This window comes from Dipodomys spectabilis, unplaced genomic scaffold, assembly GCF_019054845.1.
Source record: "Dipodomys spectabilis isolate Male_0828 unplaced genomic scaffold, ASM1905484v1 ptg000095l, whole genome shotgun sequence".
Lineage (NCBI taxonomy): Eukaryota > Metazoa > Chordata > Mammalia > Rodentia > Heteromyidae > Dipodomys > Dipodomys spectabilis.
Window position 1 is genome coordinate 12,587,105 of NW_024870772.1, and position 16,199 is coordinate 12,603,303.

At 36.0% G+C, this 16,199-nt stretch overlaps 1 protein-coding gene and 1 non-coding gene across 2 annotated transcripts in view; one reads left to right on the forward strand and one right to left on the reverse strand.

Moving 5' to 3' along the window:
* Nucleotides 1-16,199, forward strand: part of Diaph3 (diaphanous related formin 3) — a 446,709-nt gene that overhangs the window by 147,503 nt on the left and 283,007 nt on the right. Inside the window, exons 10-13 of the mRNA XM_042685827.1 lie at nucleotides 83-193; nucleotides 476-594; nucleotides 1,319-1,435; nucleotides 11,573-11,691. Of these exons, the coding sequence (XP_042541761.1) occupies nucleotides 83-193; nucleotides 476-594; nucleotides 1,319-1,435; nucleotides 11,573-11,691 (466 nt within the window). The remainder of the gene's footprint in view (nucleotides 1-82; nucleotides 194-475; nucleotides 595-1,318; nucleotides 1,436-11,572; nucleotides 11,692-16,199) is intronic.
* Trnaa-ugc lies at nucleotides 13,319-13,399 on the reverse strand. Its single transcript has one exon. It is a non-coding gene; the product is annotated as a tRNA-Ala (tRNA).

A 16,199-nucleotide genomic window follows, 5' to 3' on the forward strand; every position in this document is an offset into this window, starting at 1 on the left:
CTTGATTTCTTTTTTGTTTTTTTTTCTTTTTTTCTTTAATGTTGAGAGCAAAGTCTAAGCCTTACTATGTAATCTGTTGTAGGTAGCTTGTATGCAGCTCATAAATGCCCTTGTTACATCTCCTGATGATTTGGACTTCAGGCTTCACATCAGAAATGAATTTATGCGATGTGGATTGAAAGAGATATTGCCAGTAAGTGCCCTACAGCCTCCTTATTAATATTTAAATTAGTAGAGTACTTGACTAGGGGAAATTTAGATAAATTACCCTCAAGAATAATTTATCTGTAGGAAAAGACTAGAGTATAAAAACCTAGTTTTGAAATATAGATCATAAGATTTCAGTATTATTTAACACTTTAAATGTTTGAATTCAGTAAATCAAGTTGAATGGTTGGTTTATTGTTTATGGTACTCTTTTTTTGCATAATTAGAAACAAAATCTTTCATCATAATTTCTACTTAACATCTCTAGAGTTTAAAGCTTATTAAGAATGATGGCCTGGATATCCAACTAAAAGTCTTTGATGAGCATAAGGAAGAAGATTTGATTGAATTCTCTCATCGCCTTGAAGATATTAAAGCTGAACTTGAATATCCTTTTGTTCTGAGGCCTAGTCACAAGATATGCAGAGTTAATGCCAAATCCAAAACAATCATTCGTGTTCCACAAAATATGAAACCTACTTCTCTATAAATGTTATAAAATGAAAACTTTATGAATTAAAATGTTATCTAATTACTTTAATGTATATGCAAAAATAATGTATGCAAAGCAGTTATTCCACTTCTGAGCTATATCCCTAGAAGAATCAGGTTATATGTACTTATACAGTTTTTCTTACATTTGACACTTTGTCTACCACTCAATACTTTGCAACACAGGAAATTGTATAGCTCAATTTGGTTGCTGTCATTTCCCTGTACTTTGGGTATATACACATGTAGTCCTTTTATTAACACTGCATTTGCAAATGTCTATACTTCCTAAGAGCCACTTACTCCAGTCTTCAAGTAGTATTTTTCTACGATAATTGATATCTGCACCAGCAATCTTGGTGATGGTACTCTTATTATTCACCATGGTGTTCACAACCATCTACTCCCTATTCCTGTCTTCTAAAATACTTTTGGATTAGTTTAGTGAATATAAAAGAGAACTCAGAAATTGTCAGGTGAAGTTGCCACTTACAGAGTTTTTTCCTAGCTTCTGGCCTGGATATCTAGTTTGTTAAGACTTACAGGACAGAATCTGTGTCATATTATTATTGGTGTATGGTATAGACAGCTAAATCCATAGGTTCCTTAATTATCTTACTGAAGTATCTGATGTTTACAACATGGTGTGGAACACAGTTAAGGAAACTACTGCGGAGGGGTATTTTATTTCTATTCTTCAACATCTTTTGTTGATTCGAAATGACTATTTTATTAGGTAAGAGAAACTTATATTCTAATGTTTTCTTTTACTAATAAAACTCATAAAAGTTTGAAATGTACCTGATATTTTATTTGGATAAGCAAATAACATTTTAAGCAAAGAATTTTTATTTGTCATAATACTGATCTATAGCATGTTTTCTGTGGGCATACATTTCAGTGAATATTGATAAAATGATATCACTGTCATTTTTTAAGGACATCACGGTTACTTCCTAAGCTTCAGTGGATTCTTAGTTACAATCTTATCTCTGAATAAAAATGTGAACAAATCAAGCGGTTTATCCTGTGGAGGATAATATTTTTGGTCATTTCTTAGGCAGCAGGAATAATCTTGAAAGTGTTCTTACAAGTTATTTGTGGGACACTTAATATTATTTCCATTGCCATCTAAGTAGCAAGAAAATACCTTAATATAATGTATTTACTGTTTTTAATATGTTGGAAAGCTGTTCAAATGGATTTTTGGATTTCATTGTGTCTTGGCTATCTTAGGTTTCCAAATTGTGTTTATCATTTTCTACCTCATCTACATCATAATATAGCTATCTATATATGGATATGAGCATCTACCTCACTGAGGTATTATGGAGATTAATTATAGTAACATGGGTAAATCACCAAGCCAAATTCCTGGCACATAGTCTATGCTCAGAAGTACAAGCATTCTTCTTATCCTCTTTCCATTTTTATTACTGTTTCACAAGGTAAACTAAGATCTCTGACTATATAATCATTTTTGTTGCTACCAGTTTAACTTTGCTGAAATTCTGTTTTTAAATACTGTGAGTAGGTTTTCTTTTTCCCCATTCAATCTTATGAAATAGTGTGGGTTAGAAAAGCCTCATTCCAGCTATACAGCTCTGGGTGATGTCAGGGACTATAATGCAGTGGTGCTTGATGAACCTAACAGGACTGAAGAATGAGAAATTCAAATGCTGAAAATTTAGGTTTCAAGGAATAAGTTCATTTAACATTTTTTTCAGCTAAAAGTTATACTCATCTTCTAAAATAAGAGTTTAGTAATCTGTTTTGGTAGAAAATTAGCTGCTTTCTGATAATCTCCTTAAACTAAATTGACAGTTTAAATATTTAACTGCTTACTAAAATCTAGATTAAAAATACTAATTATTTAATTTTTTTTGTTGTTTTTGGTTGTGGGGCTTGACCTTGGCTTGGGCTGTGTCCCTGACCTCCTTGCTCAAGGCTAGTGCTCTACCATTTGAGCCACAGTGCCACTTCCAGTTTTTGAGTAGTTAATTGGAGATGAGTCTCATGGGGACTCTGCCCAGGCTAGCTTTAAATCACAATCCTCAGATCTCAGCCATCTGAGTAGCTAGGATTACAGACGTGAGCTTAATTATTTAAATCTTAAGATATTACTGTGGACCTGCTGATTGTAATACTATGTTTGGATTCCAAATTTACTTGAAAACAAAACTATAATATCAGTTTACTCTGAAATATCTCCCTCTAGATCTTTGACAGTTGTGTGACAGGTTGTTTAGACTTTGCTTGTTTTAATTTCCAAGAATTCAAGGGCATTTTAACATACAGTTTTTGTATATGTCCTTATGCTTCAGGGGTATATGTTATTATTACCCTAATTCCTGTGCCTGAGTTCAGGAAGGCATGACCTATTTCTAAATTTAGAATGCATTCAAAACCATGGATCCACCGGGCGCCAGTGGCTCATGCCTGTAATCCTAACTACTGAGGAGGCTGAGATTTGAGGATCACAGTTCAAAGCCAGCCCAGGCAGAAAAGTCCGTGAGACTCTATTTCCAATTAACCACTAGGAAACCGGAAGTGGTGCTGTGGCTCAAGCGGTAGAGCACTCTCCTTGAGTTGGAACACAGGGTTAGCGCCCAAGCCCAGAGTTCAAACCCCACGACCAACCAAAAAAAAAAGGCATGGATCCAATGATCCTGTCATTTTGTGTAAGACTGAGAAATTGTAGCTTTATAACAATCTCTTGTTTTTCCCATGTTCCAAGATTTCAGTTACTATTATTTATTTTCTGAAAGATTATACTTTTTTTTTTTTTTTATCAGTTGTGGGGCCTGAACTCTGGGCCTGGGCACTGTCCCTTCAGCTCAAGGTTAGCATGATACCACTGGAGCCATAGTGCCCCTTCCGACTTTTTCTGGTTATGTTGCGCTGAGGAATCAAACCCAGAGCTTTATTCATGCAAGGCAAGCACTCTACCACTGAACCACCTTTCCAGCCCTAAGATTATACTTTTATTACAAGGTAGTGTCAGAATTATGCTTTTACTTTTTTCTATTCATCCTTAAAATTGTAATTACAGTAATTTTCTTAGGGTTATATAGTTCTATAAGTGTCTTTCTTTGGGTGATAACTTTATTTTTTGGATTAATCTACTGCAGTTTCTGAAATTCACATTTAATTTTAGATCATCTAAGTTTTATCCTCTCCTTCCTCATCCATATTTGGCTTTGAACTCAGGGGCTTATGCTTGCTTAGCTTGTTTGCCTGACAGGTATTCTACCACTTGAACCACATGTTCAAACTGGATTTTTGCTGATTGTTGTTTTGAAATGAGGTCTCAGACTTTTCTGGAAGGCTGGGCTTCAAACTACAGTTCACAAAATTTTAGCTTACTGAGTAGCTAGGATTATGTGCCACAATTTATTTTCATACTTTTTTAAAAAAATCAAGGTCTTGCTGCTAACCTCTTTAGTACTGAGATTAAGATTTGAGACACCTTGCTAAGCTTAATGCCATTTTAAAATGCTACTGAAATGAACAGATGTAACTTCTTTTTTGGTAAATAATTAACTTTATACTCTGGCTTTATTCAAAGTGTCCTCATTATACAAATAGTGGGTAAAAAAATAGGATCCTTTTCAATTTTCACCTTTGGTGATTTAAAAAAAAGCTTAAATGTAATTGCTCTGGAGAAAGGTGTATCCACGACCTTAGGGAAAAAACAGGTTAGGAAGAAGCAGGAGAGGATTATAATGTACCAGGTGTAAAATGCCATGGTAGTTGAGTGTTCATGTGAGATAATTTCTGGTATTAAAAAATACTGTAGAGGAAATGAATATGATATTACAGCATCCTCCAGTGAAATAGCATTTTTTAATTTTTAATTAAATTTTTTTATTGTGAAAATATTGTACAGAGGGGTTACAGTTACATGAGCAAGATAATGAGTACATTTCTTATCCAGCATTGTTGCCTTCTCCTTTGTTTCTTCCCTACCATCCCTTCCCTCCCACCTCCTCAGCTACCCCCGCCACTGCCTAAATTGTACATCTCATTGTTGCAATGGGTCAATCTGTATCCCTATTTAAACAATTTGTTTTTCCCTTCTGCTCCCCAAATTATACCAACATCAAAAACAGTGAAAACAGGGGTTACACTGTGGGGGAGGGACATACAAAGCAACAAAAAAATCACATGGTACCTTATAAATACATTAGAAACAATAGCAAGGGAGAAAAAAACCACTTGTGTCCCTATCTTGGAGTTCATTTGCTTAATTTCATCTTATCTGGCCATAAGTATATAGCTTTTGAGTTTTTCTATTTGTTTCAGACATATACTAGTTATTACAAATAAGGGAAACCATGAGACCTATGTTTCTTTGGGCCTGGCTTACTTCACTTAATATAATTTTTTCCAAGCCTTTCCATTTCCTAAAAGATGGGTTGTTGTCATTCTTTCTGATAGAGGCATAGAATTCCATTGTGTATATATACTACATTTTCTTGATTCATTCATCTACTGAGGGGCATCTGGGTTGATTCCATATCTTAGCTATGGTAAATAATGCTGCAGTGAACATAGTTGTGCTGGTAGCTTTAGTATGGTCTTGTTTGTGATCATCTGGGTAAATGCCCAAAAGTGGGATTGCTTAGTGATAAGGGGAGCTCTATGTGGAGTCTTTTGAGGAACCTCCATACTGCTTTCCAAAGTGGTTGTACAAGTTTACTCTCCCACCAACAATGCAGTAGGGATCCCTTCTGGCCACATCTCCTCCAGCATCTGTTGTTATTAGAGTTCTTGATTATAGCTATTCTAACTGGGGTGAGGTGGCATCTCAGTGTTATTTGATTTGCATTTCTTTTACGGCTAGGGAGGTGGAGCATTTCTTCATGTGTCTATTGGCCATTCTTCTTTCCTTTTCAGAGAAGTTTCTCTTTAAGTCTTTAGCCCACTTATTTATTGGGTAGTTGTTTCTTTGAGGATTTGTTGTTGGGGGATTTAATTTTTGAAGTTCCAGATATATTTTAGATATGAGACCCTTGTCCATTATATGGCTAGTGAAGATCTTCTCCCAATCTGTGGGCTTTCTATTGATCTTGTTAGCTGTGTCCTTTGCCATGCAGAAGCTCTGTAATTTCATGCAATCCCATTTGTCCAATCTTTCTTTGATTTATTGTGTTTTTGAGTTTCTATTAAGAAAATTTGGACCTGTGCCAAGGAGACCTAGGAGTTCTCCTATTTTGTCCTGTAATGTTTTCAGGGTGTCTGCTTTGACTCCGAGGTCTTTGATCCATTTAGAGTTGATTCTGGTGCAGCATAATAGATAAGGATCTAGCTTTAGTTTTCTACAGGTGATTAACCAATTTTGCCAGGACCATTTACTGAAAAGGCTGTCTTTCTTCCATTCTATTTTTTTAGCTCCCTTATCGAAGATTGATGGCTATAGGTCTGTGGGTTTATTTCTGGGTTTTCAATTCTATTCCATTAGTCCTGATGTCTGTTCTTGTGCCAATACCAAGCTGTTTTGATTACTATGGCTTTGTAGTAGAGTTTCAAATTTGGTATTGATATTCTTCCAGCATTTTTCTTTCTGTTAAGGATCATGTTTGCTATTCGGGGTCTTTTATTGTTTCACATAAATTTTTGGATTGCCTCTTCTATTTCCTTGAAGAATGAGGTTGGAATATTGATAGGTATGGCATTGAATTTGTAGATAGCCTTGGGAAGTATTGCCATTTTCACGATGTTGATCCTTCCAATCTAGGAGCATGGGAGGTTTTTCCACTTTCTGAGTTCTGTTTTGATTTCCTTTTTCAGATTTTTAAAGTTTTCATCATAGAGGCCCTTCACTTCTCTGGTTATGTTAATCCCTAGGTATTTCATTTTTTTGTGGGGCTATTATGAATGGAGTTGCTTTCCTGATTTCAACCCTGCTCTTCTTATTGTTGGCATACAGAAAAGCCATTGATTTTTGAGGGTTAATTTTATACCCTGCTATTTTGCCAAAGTTTTGAATCATCTCGAGGACTTTGGGAGTGGAGTCTGGAATCTTTAAATATAAGATTATGTCATCTGCAAAGAGGCAGAGTTTTACTTCATCTTTTCCTATTTGGATCCCTTTTATGTTTGCATCTTATTGCTATAGCTAGGCATTCTAATACCAAATTGAAGAGAAGTGGAGAGAGTGGACATCCTTGTCTCATTCTGAGTTTAAGGAAATGGCTTTAGTTTTTCACTGTTAAGTATAACGCTGGCTATAAGTTTGTCATATACAGCCTTTATTGTATTGAGGAATGTTCCATGGATTCCTGATTTTTCCAGAGCTTTCATCATAAAGGGGTGTTGGATCTTGTCAAATGCTTTTTCTGCATCTATTGAGATAACCATGTGGTTCTTATCCTTGCTCTTGATGATGTGATGAATTATATTAATTGGTTTGCATATATTGAACCAGCATATATTGAATCCTGTTTGATCGTAGTGTATAATTTTTTTGGATGAATTGTTGAAGTTGATTGGCCAAAATTTTGTTGAGAAGTTTTGCATCAATGTTCATCAAAGAAATGGTCTATAGTTTTCTTTCTTTGATAAGTCTTTTCCTGTTTTTGTGGTGTGGGCTATAATGACTTCATAGAAAGAGTTTGGTAGTAAACTTTCTCTTTCATTTTCATTGAAGAGTTGGAGGAGTGTTGGTGTGAGTTCTGCTTTGAAGACCTTGTAGAATTCTGCTGTAAATCCATCTGGTCCTGGGCTTTTCTTAGAGAGGAGGTCCCTTATTGATGTTTCTATTTCTGTTTGTTTTTTTTTCTGTCGGTTGTGGGGCTTGAACTCTGGGACTTGCCGCTATCCCTCAGTTTTTCAGTTCAAGGCGAGCTGAGCCACAGCGCCACTTCTGGTTTTCTGGTGGTTTGTTGGAGATAGGAGTATCACTTTCCTGCTGGGGCTGGTTTTGAAACATGATCTTCAGATCTCAGCCTCCTGAGTAGCTAGGATTACAGGTGTGAGCTACCAGTGCTGACTTGAAATTTCTATTTCAGTGCTTGATATGGGTCTGCTAAGTTGGTTTAACTCGTCTTGGTTTAGTTTTGGCCTGTCGATATTTGCTAGGAAATCATCCATTTCTTCTAAGTTCTCAAACTTATTAGCATAAAGGTTTAAGAAGTATTCCCTTATAATGTTCTGAATCTTGGTTGTTTCTGTGGTGATATTTCCATTCTCATCTCTGAGTTTGTTCATCTGGGTGTGTTCTCTTCTTTTTCTGATAAGATTTGCTAAGGGTGTGTAAATTTTGTTAATTTTTTGGAAGAACCAACTCTTTGTTTTGTTGATTCTTTCTATGTTTTTTTGGATTCTAATAGGTTTAATTCTGATTTAATTTTAATTATTTCTTTCTGTCTCCTGGACTGGGGGTTTAGCTTGCTGCTGTTTTTTAAAGAGGTTCAGATGTCTCATTAAATTGTTGGTTTCAGATTTCTCCAATTTGATGTAGGAACTCAGAGCTATAAACTTGCCTTTGAGTACTGCCTTTGCTGTGTCCCAGAGGATCTGGTAATTTGTGTATTCATTTTTGTTGAATATCATGAATATTTGAATTTCCTTCTAATCTCTTCCATGACCCACGAGTGATTCAACAGTGTGTTATTCATCGTCCATGTGTAACAGGACTTTCTTTGGTAGCTTTTGGTGTTGAGTTCTAATTTTATGCCCTTATAATCTAAGAGAATACAGGTTACAATTTCAGTGTTTCTGAATTTGCACAAATTTGCTTTTTGACCTAAAATGTGGTCTATTTTGGAAATAGCTTTTTTTTTTTGGTTGGTCATGGGGGTTCTTCTCTGGGCCTGGGCACTGTCCCTCAGCTCTTCAGCACCAGGCTAGTGTTCTACCACTTGAGCTACAGTGCCACTTCCTGAAATAGAATTTTATCAGTGAAATAATGGCTATTTATGATCATCTTCTTATTAAGCCATTCACATTTTCTTCTGATTAACTTACTAACTCACTCATACTGCTCATATGTTTTGTAAATATTTCTAGAATTTGGAGATAAATATTCTTTTTTGGGGGGAGGGGAATGGAGTCATGGGGCCTGAACTCTGGACCTTGGCACTATCCCTAAGCTTTTCAGCTCAAGGCTAATGCTCTACCACTTGAGCCCCAGCACCATTTCTAGCTTTTTCTGCTTATGTGGTGCTGAGGGATCAAACTCAGGTCCTCATGAAGGCAAGGCAAGCACTCTACCACTGATCCACCTTCCCAGTCAGAGATACATATTCTTTGGTACTTTTGCCTCTGGGTTTTTTCTTTTTTGAAGTGTATAATTTTATTTTTTATTCTATCTTATTATATTATTGTTAAGATGTTGTACAGAGGGTTTATAGTTACATGAGTAAGGCAAGTAATGAGTACATTACTTGTCAATCATTGTTACCCCTTCCCTTCTTTGTTGTTGTCCCACTATCTTTTCGCTCCCCCATCTCCTATCCTTCCTCCCCTGCTGCCTGAAGTTGTAAAGTTTGTTTCTGATATACTGTCCTGTGGGTACGTTTGTTGCAATGGATCTTCCTGTGTCCTTGTTTCAGCGTTCTGTTTTTACCCTTCCTCTCCCAAAATTAGACATATGTATATACCAGATGCTGTGTACCAAAATCGAGTATAATGACACCAGGGGATATGCCATAGGGAAAGACATACAAAGAAACAACAAGAAATAATAATAACATCACATGGTATACTTAAAGCAATAATAATATAAGTAGACCTCTTGTGTCTATATCTTGGGGTTCATTTCACTTAGCATCCTCTTATATGGTTATTTGTTCATATTTTTTGAGCTTATCAGATAAGATTATATGTAATTATTGCAAATAAGGGAAACTGGGACCTAAATTTCTTTGGGACTGGGTAACTTTACTTAATATGATTTTTTTTCCAAGTCTTTCTATTTACTGACAAATGGGGTGGTGGTGTTCTTTCAATGGAAGCATAGAATTCCATTGTATATATGTACCACATTTTCTTGATCCACCCATCTACTGAGGGGCTTCTGCGTTGGTTCCATATTTTAGCTATGGTGAGTAATGCTGCAGTAAACATTGTTGTGCTGGTAGCTTTAGTATGGCCTTATTTGTGATTGTTTGGGTAAATGCCCAGAAGTGGGATTGCTGGGTCATGGGGGAACTCTATGTAGAGTCTTTTGAGGAACATCCATAATGATTTCCAGAGTGGTTGGACAAGTTTACACTCCCACCAACTGTGCAGTATGATTCCCTTTTGGCTACATCCCCTCCAGCTTCTTTCATTAGTAGATTTTTTTATTATAGCCATTCTAACTGGGGTGAGTTGGAATCTGAGTGTTGTTTTGATTTGCATTTCTTTTATGGCCAGAGAAGCTGAGCATTTCTTCATGTGTCTATTGGCCATTCTGATTTCCTCTTCAGAGAAGTCTCTCTTTAAGTCTTTAGCTCACTTATTAATCGGGCGGTTGTTTTTTTTGAGGATTTGTTTTTGGGTGACTTAATTTTTTGAGTTCTAACTATTTTTTTTAGATGTTAGGTCCTTGTCTGTTGTATAGCTAGTGAAGATCTTCTCCCAGTCTGTGGGCCTGAAAGAGTTTTTGAATGAAATCTCAGTTAAGGCAATATTGAACTCTTGAATATTGAGGGGTATAGAATAATTTATTAACATGATTTGTTTTTTTAATTAGTTGTAGGGCTTGATCTGTGGGCGTAGGTGCTGTTCCTGAGCTCTTGAACTCTTCAGCTTAAGGCTAGCACTCTACCACTTGAGTCACTCACAGCACCACTTCCAGTATTCTGGTGGTTAATTGGAGATAAAAGTGTCACAAACTGGGGCTGGGAAGGTGGCTCAGTGGTAGAGCGCTTGTCTTGCATGCTCGAGGCCCTGGGTTCAATTCCTCAGCACCACATAAGAAAAAAGCCGTAAGTGGTGCTGTGGCTCAAGTGGTAGAGTGCTAGCCTTGAGCTGAAGAGCTGAGGGACAGCGCCCAGGCCCAGAGTTCAGGCCCCATGACCGGACCCAAAAAAAAAAAAAAAAAAGTGTCACAAACTTTCCTGCCTGAGCCGGCTTTGAACCATGATCCTCAGATCTCAGCCTCCTGAGTAGCTAGGATTACAGGTGTGAGCCATTGGCGCATGGCTAACATGAGTTTTCAAATGGCAAAATGGCTTACATTGTTAGGTTTTTAAAAATTTTAAAACCTTAAATTTTTATTTTTGAATATTCCTATTATTTTTCTGTTTTCTTTTGAGAAAGAACTATTAAGTTGACACCATACAATTTTGAGCATCAGAAGTTTTGTTTCGTTTTTATGCCAGTAGTTGAGCTTAAATCCAGGTTTCATATGTCTCTTAGTTTTTTGCTTACTCTTGGTCTTCTAGTACGTTAGCTTCAGCTCCACTTCTGACTTTTTGCTGGTTAATTCCAAATAATAAGAATCTTGTAGGTTTGTCTGTCTGTGCTTGCTTAGAAAAGAGATCCTCAGATCTCAGCCTCTGAGTAGCTAGGATTATGGGCATTGGGTTTCAGTATCAGTTTTTAATACAATTCAATAAATGTTCTGTAAACAGTATAGTATATGATCTTATATACCCTCAATAGAACTTCTTAGAAAATATCTTTTAGATTTGGATTGCGTGAATACAGCGGAAGCTGTATTTGTTTGGCATAGTGGAATGCTCATCTCTGTATGACAACTTTTAAAATATAACCACTTTAATTTATTGTCATAACGCCAAAGAATTCTATAAGCGTTTGGCTTTTATTAGAAAAACCATCTTGAAGCATGGTTTATTTCCTTAAAGTTTGTAAAACATATCTTGAACCTCATTATAAGGAAATTCACTATGATTAATCTGCCTTTTTTCTTTTGTTTTAGACAGCAGTACTTCAAATTAATTGATGAATGTGTCTCCCAGATTGTATTGCACAGAGATGGAATGGATCCAGACTTTACCTATCGAAAAAGACTAGATTTAGATTTAAGTCAATTTGTAGGTGAGTCTTTCTCTGTTCCTTAAATGGAAATAACTATTTTTTTTTTTTTATTTAATGGATTAGCCTAGATTGTTTTCATATTGATGCTAAAGCTTTTTCCTTTTTCCTTAGGATTCAATGATTTACACTGTTTTAGACAACAATGGTTTATGAAATTGTAGCATTATTCTGAGGTAGTGTTGTTTATTTTCAGGATAAATAAAAACTGCCAAGTTTTAAGAATTTTATTTGCAGTCTTAAGAATATCAGTTTTAGCTGATTACCAATGGGTGGTTCAAGCCTGGAGACAGATCTGAGGATCATGGCCCAAAGCCAGCCTTGACAGGCAAGGCTGTGAAACCCTTTTTTTTTTTTTTTTTTGGTTGTGGGGCTGAACTCTGGGCCTTAGTGCTCAGCTCTTCAGCTCAAGTCTCGCATTCTACCACTTGAGCCACAGCACCACTTCCAGCTTTTTCTGTGTATGTGGTGCCTCATGCATGCAAGGCAAGCGCTCTACCACTGAGCCACGTTCCCAGCCCACCCTGTGACATTCTTATTCCCTACAAACCACCAGAAAACTGGAGGTTATGCTGTGGCTCAAAGTGGTAGAGTGCTAGCTTTGAGCAAAACAATTCAGGGACAATTCCCAGGACTGTGAAAAAAGAAAAGAATATTGACTGGGAAGGTGGCTCAGTGGTAGAGCTCTTGCTTTGCATGCATGGGGCCCTGGGTTCAATTCCTCAGCACCACATAAGCAAAAAGAAAAAAGCTGGAAGTGGCGCTGTGGCTCAAGTGGTAGAGTACTTGCCTTGAGCTGAAGAGCTGAGGGACAGCACCCAGGCCCAGAGTTCAGGCTCCACGACCAGACCCAGAAAAGTAAAAACAATAAAAAAAAGAAAAGAATATTAATTTTTTCAAATGTTTTTCTTGAGTTTATCTTTTTACCATTCTTTGTTAACCAATGGAATATGTGCATTAAGTACTTTTGCTACTAAAGTATAATAAAAAAGGCTTTTCTGGTGCTTGGAATTGTTAAAAAACTGGCTTTTAAATTTTCTTTCTTATTTGAAAGATTGTCATACAAACTGGCTACTTTATCTTCCATGTTTAGAACACACTTTCTTAAAAATAAAATGAAGTGAGCCTATACTTTGAATGACTGACAAAATTTGTTGCCAATGAGAAAATTAGATCTCTTAAGTGGAAATTGGGATTTTTGAAAACATATCCACTGCTATCAGTTTGACAGCTTCTCAATACTATTTTTTCCCCCTGAGTAGGTTAGTGGAGAGATTAACCTCTATGATTATATTCATATTATATATAGAGATGTGTCAACATTTGGAAGATGTGCTGTTGTCAGCAAACTACTCCTTTCCAAATGACCATTGTAAACTCCATTGGTAGAAAATCTGGTTTTAATATTAATTTACTATATTATTAGTTTAGAAGTGATGTACAGAGGGATTACAATTACATGAGTCAGGTAATGAGTACATTTCTTTTTCTACAGTATTTTTTTTTTTTTGTGGGGGGGTCCGGTTTTGGGGCCTGACCTCTGGGCCTGGGTGCTGTCCCTCAGCTCTTCAGCTCAAGGCTAGCACTCTACCACTTGAGCCACAGCGCTACTTCCAGCTTTTTTTCTTTTTGCTTATGTGGTGCTGGGGAATTGAACCCAGGGCCTCTTGCATGCAAGGCAAGCGCTCTACCACTGAGCCACCTTCCTAGCCCCTTCTACAATATCTTCTATTCCCTCATGCTTTCCAAGTCCTTCCCTCTCATCTCTACCTAGGAGTTGTATAGTTAGCATTCATCAGTGTCCATGAGCTCCACTGCTGTATTTTTTAACCCTTTTTCCATTGAATTCTGTATTGTCCCCCTAATACTTCCAAAGATGTACACTTGAGTACACCAACTTAAAAGTAACATGGTATAGAATGTTCATTGATAGGTGTAATTCCACTGTAACTAAGATGTACCATTTTTAAATGTTGTTGTTACCTCAGACTGTGCATAATGATTTGAAAAGGCTATTCAAGCCCACTGTTGATCTCTGTTCTAAACCAATGGACAGTGGGCTGTATAGTGAGTGAATAAGAGACTGGTTAATATTAGTGATATTGATATAGAACATGCTGATTTTCAGTGCTGACAAACAATTAGAAGATCCTGAGGGTAGGAAAGTGAACACAGAAATTGAGAAAAAATGCACTAAATATATAGCCAACTAAAATGTGGAATGATGCAAAAAAATTCTTTATTCTTATTATAAAGGTGATATACATAGGGGTTTACAGTTAAATAATGCAGGTAAATAGTATATGGCTTCTTGTGGAATGATTTTTTACTATTATGCTAAAAATATTCCATATGGAAACTAGGAATTTCTTTTCTTGAGTATGTTTTCCATTTTTTTTTTGTGAATTGGGACTTGAACTCTGTACCTGATGCTTTCACTCATTGGCTAATGCTCTACCAACTGTGCCGTGCCTCTATCCCCAATCTCAGTTTTTGTCATGGAACTGTTAAAAAGGAAACATTATCTTTGAATATTGCTTGCAAAAGTTACAGATCTTTACGTAATATAAGCTAATTCTTCTGAGTATGAAATTTAGAATTAACTCTTACACTTAAATGTAGGAGAGAATGTTAGTATATTTTTATGAATAGATGAGAAGACTATGTGACATTGGTAAGTAGAGAAAAGTCTTGGAAACTGTAGGGCACAGATAATCTAATATTTTGTAGTAGAGACTTGGAAGAGCCTGTCTCTGTAAGAGGAATCAGATGGTTAAATATTTAGTGTTCTGTAGACAACCATTTTACTAAAATGGTTGAAATTTAGGATTACATAGACAAGAACATTTTTCATTTCCAGAAGTTACTTGTCATGTATTAAAGAGACAAATCAAAGAAAGAACATTGCACATTTAGTTTTAATTAGGAAGCTAAACAGCAGAACAATTGAAGGAACTATAGGAGGTTGCATTTAGTTTCTGTGTTCAGTTCCTCTTTTTTATGAAAGGGGTTGAAGAGATGTTGATAATCTAGGAAAATAGGAACTTCACTTTGCATTTATCTTTGCTTTCTCAGATAATAATTATGTTTATGGTCCATCTTGTAGATCAGAATCCATTGAATAGGTTGTTGATCATTTTGTACCAGAGTCCTCCTCTTCTATGCAATGCTCTAGGTTCAGGGAGAAAAGAAGTAAAGCAAAATTATAGGTCATATTTAAAATTTATAGGTTTTAATTCTCTAAGTGAAGTGCATAGAACATGGAACCTGGCTCATACTTTCTGAGGCTTAGGTTTGTGGCCATTAGGTGAGAGTTTATTTATGAAGTAATGTAGTACACATACTACCAGTATGGTCATGAAACATAAATAAGAAGTGGGACTGCATTGAGGAAATACAACAATTTGACATTTTCCTTTCAGTATAAGCTTTTCTGTAAAGTATCTTAAAACCACATTCATATGTTAGTTTTCTTCAGTAAAAGAAGACATAAGATAAAGTGTGGTAATTCCTTATGAGTTGTTTCTTCTAATAGTCCATCTTGTGTTAATATATAACCAGATCATTATAGATGAGGATTTATTATAACCTAAACTATTATTTTAATGAGTTTTTTGGGTTCAAAGAGGATGTCTTGAAATATTGAATTGCTGGGTTAGAGAAAATGCTATTTAAAAATTGAATACCTATTGTCCACCAGCAAAGTTTCCAAGGTATGCTTCCGTTGTTAGATAGAAGAATGTTTCAAAATTATAGCTTCTTTGGTGTTTGCTGTGAATTGTAATTAAGACTTTTAATTTTGTGTGTGTGAGTGTATGGCTGGACTGAGGCTTGAATTTGGCCTGTACTTGCCAGGTTGATGCTCTACCACTTTCTTTTTTTTTTTCTCTCTCTCTAATTTTATGTTTATTAGTTTTCCCTGTTTTTTGGATAGAATGCCATCATCTCTTTAGCTTTTAAAATATTTGTTGATTAATGACAGAAACCTTTAAAAAGTATGGTAAAATTGGAATTTTTCCTCTAGCCTGATAGCTTAAAATTTAAATATTTTTCTTTCTCTTTTCCTTTTTCTCTTCCTTTTCCCTTTACTTCTTTTCCTTTTCCTTTTCTTCATTTTAGTGGCACTGAGATTTGAACTAAGGATATGTTAGACACAACTACCACCTTTTTTTCATGCTGATTATGTTTTAAGATTTTATTTTGTTTCTTTATCTTTTGTGCCAGTACTGAAAATCAGGGGCCTGGGCACTGTCCCTTACCTAGTTTGTGGAAGGCTGATACTTTACCACTTGCACCACAGCTCCACATCCAGCTTTTTTTTTTTTTGTTAATTGGAAACAAGAGTATCACAGACTTTCTTGTCCCTGCCAGACTGAATTCTCATCCTCAATTCTTAGCTTTCTGAGTAGTTAGGGTTATGGGTGTAAGCCACCAGAACCCAGGTTTGCACCATGTGCTTTGAATATGACCTACCTATTTTAGGCTTTCTGTTTTAGCTAGGATATAGATGT